The following is a 19,124-nucleotide window of genomic DNA, read 5'->3' on the forward strand; positions in this document are numbered from 1 at the left end:
GAAAAATGAGGCAAGACCCATTAAGTAGCTGCCATGTGTACTCATTTAAGGCACAGCTGGTATCCAACATGATCATGTTTTCTTGTGCTTGTGGGTTTATTGACGTTCTGACATCTGAGGGCACCCAAAGCAAGGAGACTTTTTTTAGGAATATACCTATATTGTTTTCCACTCCACTCTAACAAGTACAGAAATGTGCCAGCAACAAAACATTCATTTTACATTTTATAGCCCCAAGCCCACAGCCTTTCTTACTTGGTCAGTGGAGTAGCTTGGTTTAATTTCAGTAGGAGTTAGAATCAATCAAGAGTCTTGTCCGTGTGCCTTTGTCAATACTGATTAGTCCATGTAATCAGATCAAATTTTCCCTCTTAAAAAAAGCCTTGTTAGAGAATGATAAAAATGGCTTCACCTCATAGAGTGTCCTTCTCATTCAAAAATGTGCACCAGAAGCATTTATGTATACTCCTCATGCATGTAATTTATACCACATATGTATATATTATTTATTTTTTCACAGCTAGTGTAATCTGTATTCATTGTTCTTCTCACTACCTATATATCCAAATGATGGCAGAACAAAACCACAAAGACTGAGCAGTATGTGAACAGCCATTGACTTTTGTGGGGTTCTTACAGTCATTGTTAGTTCAATCTAGGCCAAAGGACCAAAAGTGTTCCTTCATATCACAGTCTGAGAAGATTGTATTGTACAAACCCACTCAACTCCAGCAAGATTTACTCACTTAGTAGTTACTATGCAGTGGTTACTACAGTTACAGCAGCTCTTACAGAGACCAGCACCTCCCACAGAAAATCTGATCAAGGCCAGAAACTGCATCTGGCTGTGTGCTGTACCCAGGATGGCAGCCGCATTATGTTTTGGCAACTATTTGTACAGCATCAGCTGGGGCAAAAATTAAGCCCAAGTCTGGTCACAGCAGAATGTCCAAAAGTTGCCACCAGCTGGGCATGGAGCTGGAATTGGATGACCCATGAGTGTTCTTCCATTGCTACCTTGACTCCTTAGAGATCTCTGAGGTGAGGAGCCTTTGGCTTGATTGCCAGTTATTAAAAGGCAATCATTTGTGTTAGCTGTGGTAAAGGGCTGCTGTATTTTCTGGTGAGGGAATTTTTAAGATGTCAGGTAGTGATAGCTCTGGGGGGAATGGAGCAAAACTAGAAGTGGCTTGATTCAGATTGGATATTAGGAAAAAGTTCTTTTACCATGAGGGTGGTGAGACACTGGAACAGGTTGCCCAGGGAGGTGGTAGAAGCCCCATCTCTGGAAGTTTTTAAGGCCAGGCTGGATGGGGCTCTGGGCAACCTGACCTAGTGTGAGGTGTCCCTGCCCATGGCAGGGGGGTTAGAACTCGTTGATCTTTGAGGTCCCTTCCAACCCTGACAGATCTGTGATTCTGTGATATTAGGAAAGGCCTTCAAAGGCTTTCAGATATTCTGCAGTATGTAGTAATTATAGAAGAAGTGACAAATACCTGTACAACAGAAGCCACAAGAATTGGAGAGTATTTACTCTGCAGATGCACACTTGCAGAGTGGTAATTACAAATAAGTATCTAGAAATGAAAAAAGGAAGCAGCATTTAGTGCATTACCTACAGAGCAAAGCAAGTGCCAAAATCTCTTGGGTTTGACAGGTGACTTTGCCAATTCTGCCCTACCATTCCTGCAGTCGTGACACTGATGAACTGCATGCTGCTTCTAGATGCTACTTACTCAGTTTTCCATATTGCTGAAAACTTCTAATGTGCTAAGAAAGCAATGTGAAGTAGTAAGGGAGGCTGACTCTGCCTGTGAAAGACCTTGGTATCCTCCTAAGATGTGTTACTGGTAAGTTACAGTTCATATCTATGTACTGCTATCTTGTTTCCTTATCAGGTTTGCATTGAGACATATGTCTCTAGCTGTCACCAGCGGAGCATTAACACCGCTGTGCGGGCAACCCTCAGCCAAATGTTGAGTGACTTGACTTTACAGTTACGACAAAAGCAAGAAAACATGGTGAGCCTTCTGGCATCAACAAATGGTTCCATGTCCATGGCTGCATAGCTTTTTGTTTCCCTGAATGGAGTGAATTGTACCAGCTTGTTGTGCCTTATGACTTTAATTTGACACTTGACAATTAAAAGTGTTTTTAGGCTCTGACTCCGCACTTGCCTCAGAGCAGTCTTATCAGACACGCAGCTCTCGTATTAGCAGCTCTGCTTGGCTGTTGTTTTTCTTTTTTTCTCCTTCCATTAAAGAAAAGAGGCTTTGTTCTGATGTCAGGCTGCCTTGGCCTTTTCATTGTGTTTGCTTTTTTTCCTAAGGTTCATTGAAATCCTTTTGCCAAAAGTTTTTGCATGACTAATATTTACATAAAGAAAACAAATTCTCAAGTAAGAAAAAAGCGTTGAGATTTTTCTGGTATTTTTTTCTAGAACATAATTTAAGCTCCTGAAATTCTGTGCTTGGTTGTTAGAAATAAAAATATTAATTCTGCTTATTGCATTATTAAAATCCATGAGAGCTGTTTGAATGAAATCCCAGCACACTGTCAGCAAACCCATAGATGTTCTGGGTACATGTGAAATTAGATTCGCTTCTTACATTTGTTTGTGCTGCTTTGTGCATTATCAGGAAAGTACTACTTGTGAAAGTCAATTTCTAGGAAATGCTAAGGACAGTAGTTGTACAGGTTATTTTCCTTACATCTGTTTTTGGGTTAAGATGATCACTTCTGTTTGGGATTAGTAGACTGGACTACTTTTGTCCTAATGAGCAACTGCAGAGCAGAATTAGCAGTTTATACTTACCTTCTGTCTGTACTAAGTAGGTTCTAGCCAAAACATTTAAAACAAAAAACCCCAGCCAAACAAAAGGAAGACAACAAAACCAAACCAGCCAAAACCAATGAAACAAAAGCTCCAAACCAAGCAAACAAATAAAAACTGAACCAAATAAGCAAAATAGTTCCTGGCAGTTTGTTGTTGATGCTGGAGAGAAGCACTTGGCTTGACCTTTTTATGCACCGATAGGAGGAATCCTATACTGCAGCTAAACCAAATGATGTAAGAGGTCATTTCCATTTCCTGACTGCCATGTTGGCACTGTAACATTAATGATGATAATGTGATAAACTAATACTCAATTGCTTTTGGTTTCTAAGTACTTTGTGAGATCTAGACTACTCTTTCCTCTGTTATTTTTTATTGCAACCTTGTTATTACTGAGTTGGTTTAGGTGTAGGAAATCCCATAAGGATTTACAAATCCTAGTTCAGCTTAATGGGACATCAACTCCTCCCTTAAATCTAAATGAGTGTTAAAACAGATTTTAATGAACCTTTGAAAGTGTTTGGAAAAACTTTAACTGAAAAACTAACAAACAAAAACCCCAAAACAGATAGAGGACATGGGTTTGTAAAGAAAGCTCTGCCTTTAAAGTACTGCTTCTACAATGTTTATTTGCCCCTTGCACCATTTAACACCACTTTTGTCTTTCCTCAACAGACAATTGAAAACCATGATGGCTTGCAGAAATTCAAGAATCAAGGTATTTTTAATGTCTTGGGGGTTTTTTTTGAGTGACTCTTTCCAATCCAGCTTTTTTATTCTTCACACTCCTTTTATCAGCACCAGTACTCTCTGATTTCACAGGAATTACATTTCCAGGTTTACCTTCTCTATAGCTTGATGCTCTGTGTTAGCTATGATAATGACTCGGACAGCCCTGTTAGCTCCTGATATTTTTCTTTTCAGTTGTGTCTTCATTTGGATTCATTTGATTGTTTCAAGGTGCTGACTTAGTTACTTAAGGAGTTTCAGTGCCCTGGAGAAAGTTTTAGTAGGTGACTTTAGTTCCTAAATTGAAACAGAGTCATGGAGAACATGGTAATGATTGTGGTGTATTTCAGGACAGAGATGTGGTTTATATAATGGCATCACTAGCAAAAGTCTGTTCACACTTGCCAAGATTTTATTTTGCAGGACAGTTTTTTTCTACCCCTCTTCTGGCTTACCTTCCAACACTTTCCCTGATAGGTAAAATTAATCCCTGCTTTTGACCTTCTCACTGGATTTCTGCAATAGAACTTGTGTGGATGGAGGCTAAAATGTTTGTAGTGCACAAGCATTATCTTTTAAGATCAGAACCTTATCAGACACCAGAAGCTTTGTAGCAGAGACAAACTGCAGGGAGAGATACAGAAATGTTAGCTGCTGTGTAGGAACCAGTACTGGAGCCTGTCATTTTTATGTATTTATATACTTATTTTATTAACCAAATTGGATTTCAGCTAACCTTCTGTAAATGCATGCTAGCAATCAATGCTTTTTCCAAATTTAGTGCCACTGCTTTTTCATTCTATGGAAATCAGTTCCCAATTTGTGATTTTTCCTACTGCATCTTCTCTATGAATTTTGACAGCCCTGCTCATTGTTTAGAAGCTCTGACTAGCTCTGAAAGTCCATGCAATGAATTGAGGTTGTAATCCAGCTGCCTGTATGTAATGCTTGTGATCTTTGTCCCTTTTGGAGGTGCTTCAGCTGAGTCTCTTTGTGATGATGTTGTATCTGTCCTCACTGTGCTCTGTGAGAAGCTCCAGGCTGTCATAAAGTGAGTTATTTCAGTTTATAATATGAATTTAAATACCTGGAGATTGAGACTTTCACTGATACATGGGATTGTGCTGTTGTAGTTTTGGAATTACAGAGCAAAACTGTGCTTAAATGAAGTATTTGTTAGAAGTATTATTCATCATGCATTAATTTAACTGGCACTTGAGATAAGAAGCTAATTTGCCTTCTTTATGCACTGTTTGGCTTTAAAGAGTTTCCAGTAAATCTAATCTGTAAGTAACTTCAATACAGCAACAAAAACACTTGTAAAAGAAGTTTTCTGGCTTGAATGCCATCATGATAGAGAGAACAACAATTACAAGAGACATGGAAAAGCTTAACAGAAACACTAGGTAAAATGCATTAATATGTCCTTCTTAGAAAGGCAGCATTTATCCAACTGAAATAATTTGTGTTACCAAAGCATTTGTTGCATTTAGCAATATCATTCACACTACCTACCTGCAAATGCATGAGGCTAACTACTTAAATGCAGTTACTAGGGGCATTAATAGGGTGTTACACTGCATTGAAATACTAGAGTCTCTTGTTGGCCAGCACTGTAAGATAAGTACTTACTCATGAGTCAAACCTTCCTATGACATTCCTAGCATAGCTTGGCCAATGGTCTATTAAGAGATGAGCCCACAAAAGCCTTATGTCTTAAAAAGGTGACAAACTAACCAAAAGCAATGCAAACATTATAGAGCAGTTATTTAGAGAAAAAAAATATAGCAAGTTATATTAAAGTTTTAAGAAAAAACCAACACTGACAATGTTTCTGTATCAGTAAGATTTAGTTAGCTACCACTGCCAGTTGTAAATCACCTCAGTGGTAGCAAAGAAAAGCAGCATGAAACAATTTTAAATGTACCATGATGTCTCTTTGGTAGGCCTGTATGAACCTGGGGAAATGGGAGCTGTACCAGTGAATGCTTGTTTTATATTTCTTTTTATATGCTCTACCATTTTCAGAAAACATGGCTTAGGAAGAAACAGAGCTGAAAACAGCACAGACATCTCTCTGCTATAGACATTCCTCCTATGAGTGTCTCTAATTACAGCAAGCTTTGAAAGGGAAGAGTACCATACACTAGGATTATTTAATCATAGAATCAGTCAGGGTTGGAAGGCACCAAAAGGATCATCTAGTTCCAGCCCCCCTGCCATGGGCAGGGACACCTCACACTAGATCAGGCTGGCCAGAGCCTCATCCAGCCTGGGCTTAAACACCTCCAGGAATGGGGCTTCAACCACTCCCCTGGACAACCCATTCCAGGGCTTCACCACTCTCATGGTGAAGAACTTCTTCCTCACATCCAGTCTGAATCTCCCCACCTCCAGCTTCATTCCATTCCCCCTACTCCTATCACTACCTGATATCCTGAGAAGTCCCTCCCCAGCCTTCTTGTAGGCCCCCTTCAGATACTGGAAGGTCACCTCTGAGCTTTCTCTTCTCCAGACTGAACAGCCCCAACTCCTTCAGTCTGTCCTCATAGGAGAGGAGCTCCAGCCCTCTGATCATCCTCGTGGCCCTTCTCTGGACATGTTCCAGCATGTCCATATCTCTCTTGTAATAGGGGCTCCAGAACTGGAGGTAGTACTCCAGGTGGGGTCCCACCAGAGCTGAGTAGAGGGGGAAGCTGTAATCAGTGTCAGCATTTTAAAGGAACATTTTATTTATTTTTTGTGTGCATAGTTACAGGACAGTAAGAGCAGATCTTCTAAAGTGTGTACCTAACAGCAGCAACTGGCAAAACTAGCTGAAAGGTTAATTCTTTGTATCAAATTTTGCCCACATTGAAGCTATAAACAGCTATCATCTGATAAGTATTGTCCACTAAATGATAATTACTTTGAATTGCTGGTTATGAAATATCAAAACTGAACTACTTGACAGGATCTCTCAAAATCACTGAAAGTCTTCTAGAAAAATATCTGAAAAATCTCAGCTTCCCATAAAACTGTGCTTAATGAGAACAGATTGAGTCATAGTGTGGATAAGTAAGAAAAAACATAAATTAGAGGATTTACACATACTCAGTGACTCATGATTTATTCTGTGCTTGTAATTATGTACCTGGACTGTTGACTCTCTAGTTGCAAGCAAAACATAGTAAAAGGTGCTGAATGAATTTAAAGGGAACAAATTCAATTAGAATGGCTTATTGAAGAACTAACTCTCTGAGTTAATAAGAGCCTTTATTTCCTTCAAGGTCAATATTGGTATCTCCTTCAAAACACTTTGTTGGCAGCGAATTAACTTTCTAACCTTGAGGTCAGTGAAGTGAGATTTTAATGTTCTGTGCTGCCAGTACTAATTTCTTAGTCTGAAGAATACTTTAATTCTTCTTTCTGAAGTTCAAGCTTGTTATGGAGACTTGATAGGGTGCTTGGTTGCATAGTTTAGTTGATTAGGTGGTGTTGGATGATAGGTTGGACACGATGATCTTAAAGGTCTCTTCCAACCTGGTCTGGTCTATTCTATTCTATTCTATTCTATTCTATTCTATTCTATTCTATTCTATTCTATTCTATTCTATTCTATTCTATTCTATTTTTTTATATAAGTTGGTTTAGAGGGAGACACAGCTATGAGTGATGATGAAGAGGTCAGGGAAGTGTATTTTTCTCTTGAGGCCACTAGTGAATTCAGTGATTCAGGCATTTGGCAGTATTGATATGAATGCACCAGCTTGCTGAGGTGTACAGGAGTGCAATATTCATCTCTTACCTGCAGGAAGACACTTTGGTAGTGAGAGGCATCAAGAGTGCAGGAATGCCCTGTACATGCCCCTGCAAGTGTCAGCTGCAAGATGTTGATGATCTACATCAAGACATATTGTAAGAAAAGCTGCTGGGATAGATCTTGGAATGTGTGCATCTTTCCAGATAGGTGTGGACTAGGGGGAGCAAAATGCTATCACCTTTCTATAATCCACCAGCAGTTTTAAGCCCTCCATAGCAGAGAGTTGGAAATGTAGCTTCAAGCCTCAGGATTCACTATTTTCTGCATGGCGTGTGAAACAGGTACTATTCCACTTGGATGAACATTCATCTGTATGAACAAAAGGAGTTGAAGCAGTGACAGAAAAGCAGACATTTCTTATTCCCTAATTTCAGTGAAGATAGATACATTCTTTACAGCTTCCTTTACCTACCATTACATATCAGAAAATACATTCCTCCAGCTCTCATCCCTGACCAAAACAAATTCAAAATTAAATCCTAGTCTGTTTAGGAGTGAAAGCCAGAACTGACATGGGAAGCTCCCATCACAAAACAGACCTCAGCCTTTCTTGACTCCTGAATCCAGCAGCTAATTCTGGGAGTAGGTACAAGCACATTGTACAAGTGTCTCAGTTCCAGGTGTCCACAGGATGTTTCAGATTTCATTGTGGCTGTTACCAAGAGAAGAGGAAAAAATAACCTGAAAGATCATGGCCAAAATGCCCCTTGGATTATCCTGCATAAACTGTTCAACAGTCTGAAATCTTCTGGTTGCCTTTTTTTCCCTCTAAGGATTCCCTCCCTCCTCAAGTATTTAGATAAAATTTGAATTATGATTTCCTTTTTTCTTCTTCCTCTTTTTTTGCATAGAAATTTTAAGTAGCAGATTACTGTATGTGGTCACTACAAAGTAAATGGGATGATAAAGGTAATGACACCATTGTAAATTCATAAAAAGAAGCAAAATAAATCACTGGTAGAAACTGCAGTATCATTTTCAAGTGAACTACTGAAGTGGTTTTAGAAAATGAAATAATCTTTGTTTCAATGTGGTGTGAATGGCATCTGTTCTCTTTGCCAGTGACAATCGGCAACTTCAGCTTCTTTACTTGGAGTGCATCCTCTCCATGCTAAACAGCTCCTCTCCCAGCATGCACCAGCACAAAGGATTCACTGATCTAATATGGTGAGTACATCTGATGACTAATGCAAATATTCAGGCTGTAAGTATAAAAGGACCTTTTTCCCCCAGCCATGCAAACAAACCTGGGCTAAATCTCCAGGTATGAGAAGAGCTTGCTGTGCAGTGTGTGGTGGGTTGAGAGGAAAGGCTCTGCTTTCCCTCCCCCACTGAGAAAGAGACCACGGCTAAAACCCAGTCGGAGAAACGAGAGTATATTTTACAAGGAAACATATTATATGTAACACAACAAACACAGGTATTTTACAATATATACAGGAATATACAGCAAATAAACACAGTCAGAAACCAGACCCCCAACAGAGGGGCCTTCCCCCTGGGCCCCCTTCACCCCCCTACCTCCCTTCTCCCCCAAAGAGGTAGAAGAAGAGAAAAGAGGGGTTAGCACAGCAGACAGAGGCCTATGCACAGGGAGTTAGTTTCTTATCTTAGTTGGCCAGAAGCAGATCCAGCCGAAAGGGACAGCGAAGGAAGAGAAACTGAGAGAAAGTCCCAGCTCCCCTGGGTCTAACAATCTCACCTCCCACAATCCTACCAATGAAATTCGTTTAGAATACCAAAATATTTTATAAACATTTAGCCAGTGTGCCCCTTTCTTAAAGGCACAGTGTCAAACGGTCACACAGTGTTGCACAGGGGCTCTGTGCTGAGGCCTCTAGGAGCTCTAGTGTAAAAGCAGAATTCTGTCTTTCATGACAAACCCATTTCAGAAGTTCCTGCCCTTGACTTTCACCCAACCCTTTGTTTATGCTCATATGACTGAGTGTGGGACCATCCTATAAGCAAGGTCACTGAAATGATCTTGGTTAAAAGAAAACATTTCCTGTTTTATTTAAAATTTACATCATTTTGATAATCCACATGTTTATGCCACAGTTCTACAGGTGTTTGTATTTGTAACTGTGTGTCATGAAGACAAGCCATCAGGGGCAGTATTTCCTAACCTGCATTGCTGCCAAGGAATATGCATCTTCCAGCTACATACTTAAGATGAAGTGGGGAAAAACCATCCAACAAAACACTAGAGAGACAGTTTAAACTGCAAACATGTTTGAATATATAGCAGTGTAAGTACACCCTAATCCATTAGTGATTAGGGTGAATAATCCATTACTGATAAAGTTGTGAACCAAACTGACAGCTGTCTGTTCTTTAAGGAGCTGCACACAACTTTCTCTCTGGCTGGCACTTTGTAGGTAGTTCTCAAAAGAATATAAATAAGGAAGCAGACAGAGAAGATTAAGCTCTGTGTTCTTCTGTGCTCTCCACAGTTCAATACAGGAGCACTTTGGTGGGGAGTATGTTGCTATTGCGACCTGTGATTGTTCCTGCTTTGAGACAGGCATATTTCCTAAACAGTGAATTGATAGGTTTTGAAGTGTACCTGATTGGAGAAAGAAATGGAATAAGCAGACTCAAAGTCATTATCTGATGTCTGATTAAAGGCCTGTTTTCCTTCTGGAACTTCAGGAAGCCAGGCTAAACTGTTTAAGTGAGCATGTTAAGAGAAGCAATGAAAGTTCTGCACTGCATAAAAGTCTTGAGAAAATAAGATGTACTTACTCATGAGGATGTTAGATTTTATGCTGAGTCATACTTGTCATTGAGTGCTTGTTCTCTAGGTGCCAGCTTGAACCTCTGAGGCATGTGGGTGAAAATCACATTTGGGACTGCATTCTTATGTAGCTCTTGGCTTTTTAAATTAGGGTCTTACAGACTGAAGTAAAATTTCAAGTGTGAGTGCAAAGTGGAAATAACAGCTAATGGAGCAAAGTGCTGAGCTGGTTTTGGCATTGGTTCCACAGAAGAGTGATCTGCTGGTGTGAATCACTTGAGTCTTCATGCAGAAAGACAGTTGAAGGAAGAGCATCTTTTTAGTGTATAAATGGCATATAAGAAGTTACAGCACATGCTTTGATTTACGGTAGAGGGCTTTAATTATGTTCTCAAAAGCCAGCAAAGCAGGGGATCACAACTAAGGGTGCTTACTAAAATACATGCATGTGCAGTTCAGTGATGGATCATCAGACCTTCTGGTTGACATAGACTGGGTTTTGTTTGTTCAGGTTATTTTCAAAGCTCCCTAGTTGGACTGAAGAATAAACACCTAGCAGTAGAAACCTGGCATTTCTGCCTTGCAATAGCTTGCAGCCAGTGGTAGGGTCAAGCATGCAACCTTGTAAAGGACAGTGCTGTGCAGCAACACAAACCTGCAAAATTAGTACCATGTTTATAGAGCATCCAAAAGTATTTCCATATGTGCTAACGTGCTGAGGCTTGGGAGATGAAAAAAGCCTGGCATAATTTGTTGTTGTATCTAACCACTGCTGTTGACTTACCGTTAAAACAAGAGTGTGTATCTCATTTAACCACGGGCTATTTGCAGCCTGTTCCTGTGAGATTGGGTTTTTTCCAGTTACCATCTGCTGCTTTTCTCTTTCTCAGGAAGCAACTGTGTCCAGCCCTAGTAGTAATCCTGGGAAACCCAATCCATGACAAAACTATCACCTCTGCCCACAGCAGCATCTGCCTTGAGGCTGATTCACTTTCCTCAGGGATCTCTGATCATGGCCGGGGTTCAGGTTGTTCCTCCACAGCACCTGCCCTTAGTGGGCCTGTTGCACGGACTATATATTACATTGCAGCAGAACTGGTTCGCCTGGTGGGCTCAGTGGAATCCATGAAGCCTGTGCTGCAGTCTCTTTATCACCGGATATTGCTTTATCCACCGCCTCAGCACCGAGTAGAAGCCATCAAAATTATGAAAGAGGTAGGATAATCACATGTGCAAATCCAGACATGTAAAGCCAAGTGGTTATTTAATAGTAAATGTTGCTGACACATGCACACCAGTCCATTCCATACCTTAATGCTAAGGATGTTGAAATCACCATTTCTGAGCACAACTGTTACATCAAGTCACACTGACAAGTATTCCTAGTTCTATGAAGTTGTGATAGCTATATTTGTCTCCAAAATGCAAGTTGCTATGGCAGCTCTGTCAGTGTTCATGCTGTGGTACTGCATGGAGCAGATCTTACACTCTTTTAGGTGTAGGGATCTTGTTCTCAACTGCATTGGCATCTGTCCCCACTCTCTGCTCTTGCTAGAAGGAGACATTTGTCCTCACAGTATAGTATTCCAGACTTTAAGGTGAATATGTGCTTTGATTATATGCCAGATTTTTGAACTACTGTTTCCTTGAGCTTTATTACAATAGCCACAAGGAAGCTGCCAATGTCTTAGGCAGCCATGTGAAGACCAGTCCGTTCTGGCCTCTTGCCCAGTGCCTCTGGCAACACCAGAACTGGAGTATTTTGAGACTCGTTTGAGCAGCAGCTGAAGTCATGGGTTCCTCCATTTCACATGTGTGGCTTTCTTCTCATGTTGTGGAACACAAGGCAACTTACATAATTTGTAGAAGCAGTGGTCTCTCTTAGAGGATTCTAGCTTGTGAGTACATAGGCAATTCTGTGTCTGTAGATCTTTCCTAACACCACCCTGCACTTGTCTTCCTCTAATTTTAAACAATAGCAAGATGACAGTGGTTAAGAAAAGCTCATTCTACTGTTGTTTCCTACAGAATGTATTTCTTGCCTCTTTCTGATTATTACTGTGGGCTTGTTTGGAAAGCCTTCTCCATGTATTTCCTGATGGGCATTAACAGGATGCCACCCAGCAGGTCAAGTCTGTAGGAATCACTTTGCTTATCATTGTGTGACTATCATTTTGTGACTGGGTGACTGAAGAAAAGGGTACCCTTTGGTGTATAGTACAATGCAATATACTTGCTCTATATTTAGGCATCGTCATGTGTGCTGTGTCATACTCAATCAAAAATACAAAGCACTGGGGAGCATTCTGTATGTGATTCTTGCTGAATATTCTGCTCTTCTTTATCTGCTTTTCTGCCTTGAAAAAGAGGAAAGGTAGCTTTAGTAAGTAGAACACCAGTGTGCTGGTTTTCTTTGCTCTGAGAAATTAGAGTACTGCTACCTCAGGTTCCAGGGCTGACTCATTTGACTAATGCTTACATAATCCTCCAGTAACTTCTGGTTTCCTTTCCTTTCAGATACTTGGCAGTCCTCGGCGGCTTTGTGATTTGGCAGGGCCCTGCTCTTCTGAGTCTGAATCCAGGAAGAAGCCTATTTCTAAAAGGAAGTCCCATCTGGATCTTCTTAAGCTGTATGCTTTGTTTCCTCCTTTACTCTCTTCTCTCTTAAACCCGTGAACACAGGACACTTACACAGTTGTGCCTTCAGAAGCACACCCAAATAGGACGCAGGGTGCCTCCCTAGTTAAGGAAGCTGTGAAAATGGAAGAGGGGTAAAAGCTGTTGTTTGTCATCAGTTTGCCCCTCTTTGTAAAGGCATAGATAATCACCTTGTGGAGTTTGCCAGAATACTCAGAGATGTTGGTTTGCAGCTGGAAATTCTTGGGTTTGGGTCCCTAGCCTTGCAACTGTGTGCTTCTTCAGAGGTACGTTTCCAGGGTGACGTCTGAGGAAGTCATTGGAAATTTAAACATTGTCAGATTGAGCAGGAAGGATTCTCAGTTCTTAGAAAGATTATATCTTGCAGATAAAATAATTTTCAGGACAGATGGCTTTACATTTAGCATCAGTTGAGTATTGATGGGTTTTTTTCCATGGAAAGGCTTGTGATAGGACTAGGAGGAATGGAGCAAAACTAGCAGTGGGTAGATTCAGATTGGATGTGTTAGGAAAAGGTTCTTCATCATGAGAGTGGTAAAATGCTGGAACAGGTTGCCTAGGGAGGTGGTGAAGCCCCAGCCCTGGAAATTTTTAAGGCCAGACTCTGAGCAACCTGGTCTAGTGTGAAGTGTCCCTGCCCATGGCAGGAGGGTTGGAACTTCATGATCCCTTCCAACCCTGACAATTCTGTGATTCTCTGTAAGAGAAAACATGCTCTGCATGCTGGTACTAATGTACAATAACTGTTCCCCTGCTTGGCACTCCTTTATGGAACAGCCATGTCCACATGCCTTTCTCAGGAGTAGTCTTACAGGATAATTTCACTTCTTTTTTTCCTGGTTATGGAGGGAAAGTGTTGGATGATGGTGACAATTGCGCACTGTATGTGCTGCATCACTTACATACACTCTGCTTTAATTGTAGTATCATGGATGGGATGACAGAAGCATGCATCAAAGGTGGTATTGAAGCATGTTACGCTTCAGTGTCCTGTGTCTTTGCCCTGCTTGGAGCATTAGATGAGCTGAGCCAAGGGAGGGGTCTTAGTGAAGAGCAGGTCCAGCTGCTACTCCGACGCTTAGAAGAATTGAAGGATGGAACTGAGACAAGCAGAGACTCCATGGAGATCAATGATGCTGACTTTAGGTGGCAGAGGCAAATCCTGTCCTCAGAAAATCCTGCCTGGGAATCAGGAAATGAGAAGAGTCCTGACATTAGCATTAGCGTTACCACGGACACTGGCCAGACCACTCTGGAAGGAGATATGGGGCAAACAACTCCAGAGGAGAATCCAGAATGTGCAAAAATCTCACTGCCATCTCCAGCTGTACACGAGAGCAAAGAGATTCATTACAGAGAACCGGAGTCAGAAACTATCGACCCGCCAGATGTTGTTCAGAGAAGCCACACCATAGTCTATCCAGATATAACTAACTTCTTATCAGTTGATTGCAAGACCCGGTCCTATGGGTCCAGATACAGTGAAAGTAACTTCAGTGTAGATGACCAGGACCTATCTAGGACTGAGTTTGATTCATGCGATCAGTATTCCATGGCAGCAGAGAAGGACTCGGGCAGGTCAGATGTCTCAGACATAGGCTCTGACAATTGCTCCCTGGCTGATGAGGAGCAGACACCACGGGATTGTCCAGGTCACAGGTCCTTACGTACTGCTGCTCTCTCTCTGAAACTGCTGAAAAACCAAGAAGCAGACCAACACAGTGCACGGCTCTTCATCCAGTCTCTGGAAGCTCTTCTTCCTCGGCTGATAGCTCTTCCCAGCATAGAGGAGGTGGATGGAGCGCTGCAGAGCTTCTCTTCTACATTCTGCTCAGGTTTGCAAGCAAATATTTACTGTCTAACCAGCATGCTGTGACGGCATTGTACACAGATTCTCTTGTAGGATTTCATCTTCAGAGAACATAGCCACAGTAAGGTTTGTGCTTTACCGAGCGCATTCCTCCACAGCAGCACCCTTCATTTAGGGCAAAGCAAACTGAGTGCGCAGGCACTGATTCAAAGGGAGGTCAATCCACTGACTCGTAACAGGCTCTGGATTATGTCCTCAGTTAATAGAGAAATCAAATTTTCTGTAGGAAGACACCTCTTCACTGTTTTTTTGACATGCTGGCATTAAAGAGAGGCCAGAGTTGCCCTTTAGCACAAAAAGGGTGTGGGGAGGACAATCACCTGTTTTGAAAGACACATAAGTACCTTTAGGATATCGCTGCAATGTTAGCCTTTCAAAGAAGGTAATAAAAATTCCACAGCAATAAGCTCTTGAAGGGACAGCAAATGAGGAGCAACCATCTTCTTCACTCTTGGTTTTCTTCATGCTGATGTCATGACAAGAAATGAAAAGCTCAAAGCCCAGACCAAGTGAAAAAAAAAATAGTTACAATTCTTGCTCTTCAAGAGATTAAATACTTGCAGTTCTTTCAGGGTTAGAACCTTTAGCATCTTGTCTTGCTCAATCAAAAAAAGAAAACTAAAGTCATGTAAAGGTTAGTTTGTCCTGTTGGTAGTACATTTAAAATATGTAAAAATATGTATCTCTTTAGAAGGGTTTATTTTTCCTGACAATGGCCAAAGTGGAAATGTTTGTTAAAATATGTTTCTCTGTTTCTTCAAATTATTCATCACAACTGCCTTTCTTATTGCTCCTCTCCTAATCATTATCTCATTCATTTGCACACTCTCACACACATTAAACTCATACAGTGTCAGAAGGGATGCCTCCCGTCCTCATACAGCATAATTTAGATATGAAGATGCTTATTAGCTGATATTTCTGATATCCTGTTCAATTGCTGTCCAAATAAGCCCTTCCTCATCGCTCTCTACAACTACCTGAAAGGACATTGTGGAGAGGTTGGTGTCTTCTCACAGGTAATTAGCGATAGAACAAGAGGGAATGACCTCAAGCTGCAACAGGGTAGGTTTAGACTGGACATTAGGGAAAAAATATTCCCAGGAGTGGTCAGACATTGGAATGGACTGCCTGGGCAGGTGGTTGAGTCACCAACCCTGGATGTTTTTAGAGGTTATTTAGATGTGGTGCTTGGGGATATGGTTTAGGGGTGAACTTTGTAGAGCAGAGTTAATGGTTGGACTTGATAGTCCCAAGGGTCTTTTCCAAGCTGAATGATTCTATGATTCTGTGAACTCAGGAAGATGGTTGATGACATTCGATTGTATGATTCTGTGAACTCAGGAAGATGGTTGATGACATTCTTAATAAACATTGGCCATGTTATATCACAGAATGGAGATACCTTAAAGGGAACACTGATACTAATTACATTCCTAACTGAGGTGCTCAAAAACATTTTGTCACAAGGGATTTCTTTTTCCTGAAAAAGTGATCTTGAGGTTATGCCAAAAGACCAGAACTAGAACCGTGGCTCAAACTTTTGTGCACCTGTTCCCTCGTGCATGAATGAGTGTACCGCTTCTTTTCTCCTCTGCCAAATCACTTTGGAGCACGTTAAAGCACTGAGTGAAGTAGACCTAGCAGACTTCTAGATTTTAAGGCTAACTGCAGCTTTTGTTGCCATCCAGTATAAGTAATACAGTGAGAAAGATGGAAGAATATAACTCCATTTCTGCATTAAGTCCGTAATTTCTGGTTTGTATATTTCCCTTAAAAAGATTCCTGGTCTTGGGCTTAGACTGCTGAGTTGAGAAAGACCTTTCACTTTCCTAGGAGAACCACCCCCATGGCCAAATCTGTGCTTAGCAATGTACACCATGTTTCCAGCCTGATTTGGTGAATTATTCTCAGAAGATGCCACTCAGCCAGTTTTGGTATTAAAATAGCTTGGAAGAGGTAGGCTAGTGTTTTCAGGGTTGTTATTTTATACTTTCACAAGATCTGTGCAGTCCATTTTTTCAGTTGGACATTGGAATAAGACTCAGTCCAGCTGAAATAGTCCCTTAACTTGTACCTCAGATCTTAAGCAAAAGTCTCAGTCCTCTTGAGGTAAGGTCTTCTATCCCTCTGTAGGTGTGGCATGAGTTTGAAGACTTGTAGATAAACTTACTAAATGCCTGGGAGTAGGGACTTTGCCTGGAGAGCTTCTGTTCCAAGATGCCAGTCAGATCTGCTTCTATAAGCAATGTTTCAGTCCTTACTTCAGGACTCCTTTAGCACCAACAATTCGAGGCACAAATTAGTTGGTCAGATTAGAGGAGTTGATCCTATTCATTGTATATACAACTTCTCTACATGTATAATTACTGAAGAATACATTAGGGGATGTGAGTATTGGTTAAGACTAGAGTTAAGAAAAGAGGCAGGTGCAGTTCTGAGACCAGTCAACAGAAAAGCAGTATTTTTGTGTTTCTGGTGGACCTTATTTAACTGCTTTGTTTAATTTTTCATTCTTTCTTACACTTTGGGAGAAAAACACCTTGCTACAATTTAGTAGTCTTGCTTACAAAGTAGATCCTTAAGTAGTGTGGTAATATTATGTTTTCATAGAACTACGTTGAGGCCCTGGTGTGGGATTAGAAGCATGGAAAGTGTCATGTCAGCTAAGCCTTCCTAATCTACAGTTTTCATCTTTCCTCAGAAAGCTCCTCCTAGATAAAACCAGCACCAAAAAAAAAATAAAAATCCTAAGGGACAGTGAGATGTTCCATCTGTCTTAAAAATTGCTGAACTGCCTAACAATTCTCAACAGTATCCTGACTTTCACAAAACATTGTTTGCATTTTTTTCAGGGCCTCCTTTTACCTGGCCAGTTTCCATGAACTGCTGCCTCCGTTAAGCCTCATCACTTAGCGTAGCTGGCAGATTGTTGTCATTAAAGTTGATGATCAATATTCAGACGTAACTATTCTCAGGAACTATGGTGTCAAGGCATTCATTCTAAAAAACGTGTGCCATTGTGGGAATAATTCAGGGCAAATATTTTTAGCACCTCTTTTCAGTTTTGATTTCATAGCTGCTAGTGGCAGGGTTTTTAACGTTGCTAAGCAGCTCTTCACGTTTACACACCAGCTAAGCTAGTCTTCTGCTTCTGAGATCTCAACTACAGTTGTTTAATTTTCTGTATTTGAGAGGAAATTAGGGGTCCTGTATTTCTCAAACAATTTTTTGGGTGTTCAGATACATAGTCCACTACATTGTACCCACATTTATGTCGCGCTATAAACCTTCCTTTGTAATGGTAGTCTAAAAGTGGGCCTCTTTTGTTTTTCTTTTACACACCTCTTTGCCTTGAGTGTTTTATTCTAACAGGTTCTAGTCCCTGAGTTACATACATAAGTGAGATAAGACATCAGATCAACATACTCTAGTTACATCAATATCATGATCCTCCATCCAACAAAGTGTTAAGATGCATCTTTGCCTTCAGTGGTGAAGGAATCGTTAGAGCTACTCCCAGCTGACTTTCAAGCATGTATTTGCAGTTTTGGTACTAGGTAAAAATCCTCTGTTAACATTCACCCAGACAAATCTACCCCAAGCACATGTCAACCCCTGTGGGTGTGGTTTGTGCCAGCCCAATCACCTCTCTTCCACAAAGGTTGCTCCCTTGAACAGCGATTCATTTTTTAGACCCACCCTGGAACAGTTACTCTCTTTCTAAATCCACCCTTACACAGTTACTCACCTTATCCACGCCCCCAAAGTGACGACAGTGGAAAGTCCGAGAAGGCAGCAGAGCAGAGCTTTCAAACTCTCACGAGGCAAGAAAATCATTTGCTTCTTTTCTGTGTGTGGATTCTTTTTTTTTTTAATGTTAATGGTTTGTTGTATTTTGTCTGAGAAGAAGTATGAATTTTATGGCGGGAGAAATATGTTGACAGTAAACCAGTGCAGCAGTTAACAAATTAACACAGCTTTGCTTCAATAGTGTAACTAAGCTTGGAAGCTGGTTTTTTGTTCCTTTTGAAATGTGCCTCCAGGATAAAGCTTACTTCCTAATCTTCCCTAATGGGTGTTACATGAATGGATTTCACAGCCATTGTGAAAGTCGTGGAAGTGTTGTGGGTCATGTGGAGGGTCTAATATTTCTGATTAATTTTTTTTTCATGGCTCAAACTACAGATCATGGGCATTCAGTTAGGTATTGCTTGTACTTGATTTTTGCTTACCAGTAGATCAGCTCATTCAGAGGAAAATACATGTGCTGTCCATCCTACCTCGAAAGGCGGGATTGTGCCACTAGCCGTAGCTGTAGGCTGTCATTGTATGCAAACAGTGTTTTCAGGAGTACTGAGCCCTTACAGATAGTTTACGGTTCTGACAGAGCTGCAAGTGCTCAGCTATGTGGAAAGCAAATCTTGTATGAACTAAATAGGGCTTGGAGTTATGGGTTCCAGCCAGCTTGGCCCCAAATATTTGTCTGTAT

At 40.9% G+C, this 19,124-nt stretch overlaps 1 protein-coding gene across 2 annotated transcripts in view; it reads left to right on the forward strand.

Annotated features, from left to right (window-relative positions):
• The window catches only part of ARFGEF3 (ARFGEF family member 3), a 98,654-nt gene that overhangs the window by 44,476 nt on the left and 35,054 nt on the right, over positions 1-19,124 (forward strand). The window contains exons 6-12 of one of the 2 annotated variants that reach the window (XM_009901044.2): positions 1,899-2,021; positions 3,512-3,554; positions 4,538-4,616; positions 8,430-8,534; positions 10,995-11,319; positions 12,622-12,734; positions 13,687-14,597. In XM_009901044.2, coding sequence (XP_009899346.2) covers positions 1,899-2,021; positions 3,512-3,554; positions 4,538-4,616; positions 8,430-8,534; positions 10,995-11,319; positions 12,622-12,734; positions 13,687-14,597 — 1,699 coding nt within the window. The remainder of the gene's footprint in view (positions 1-1,898; positions 2,022-3,511; positions 3,555-4,537; positions 4,617-8,429; positions 8,535-10,994; positions 11,320-12,621; positions 12,735-13,686; positions 14,598-19,124) is intronic. The other variant, XM_054162640.1, reaches the window with a different exon arrangement.

This window comes from Dryobates pubescens, chromosome 6 (genome assembly GCF_014839835.1).
Source record: "Dryobates pubescens isolate bDryPub1 chromosome 6, bDryPub1.pri, whole genome shotgun sequence".
Taxonomy (NCBI): Eukaryota; Metazoa; Chordata; class Aves; order Piciformes; family Picidae; genus Dryobates; species Dryobates pubescens.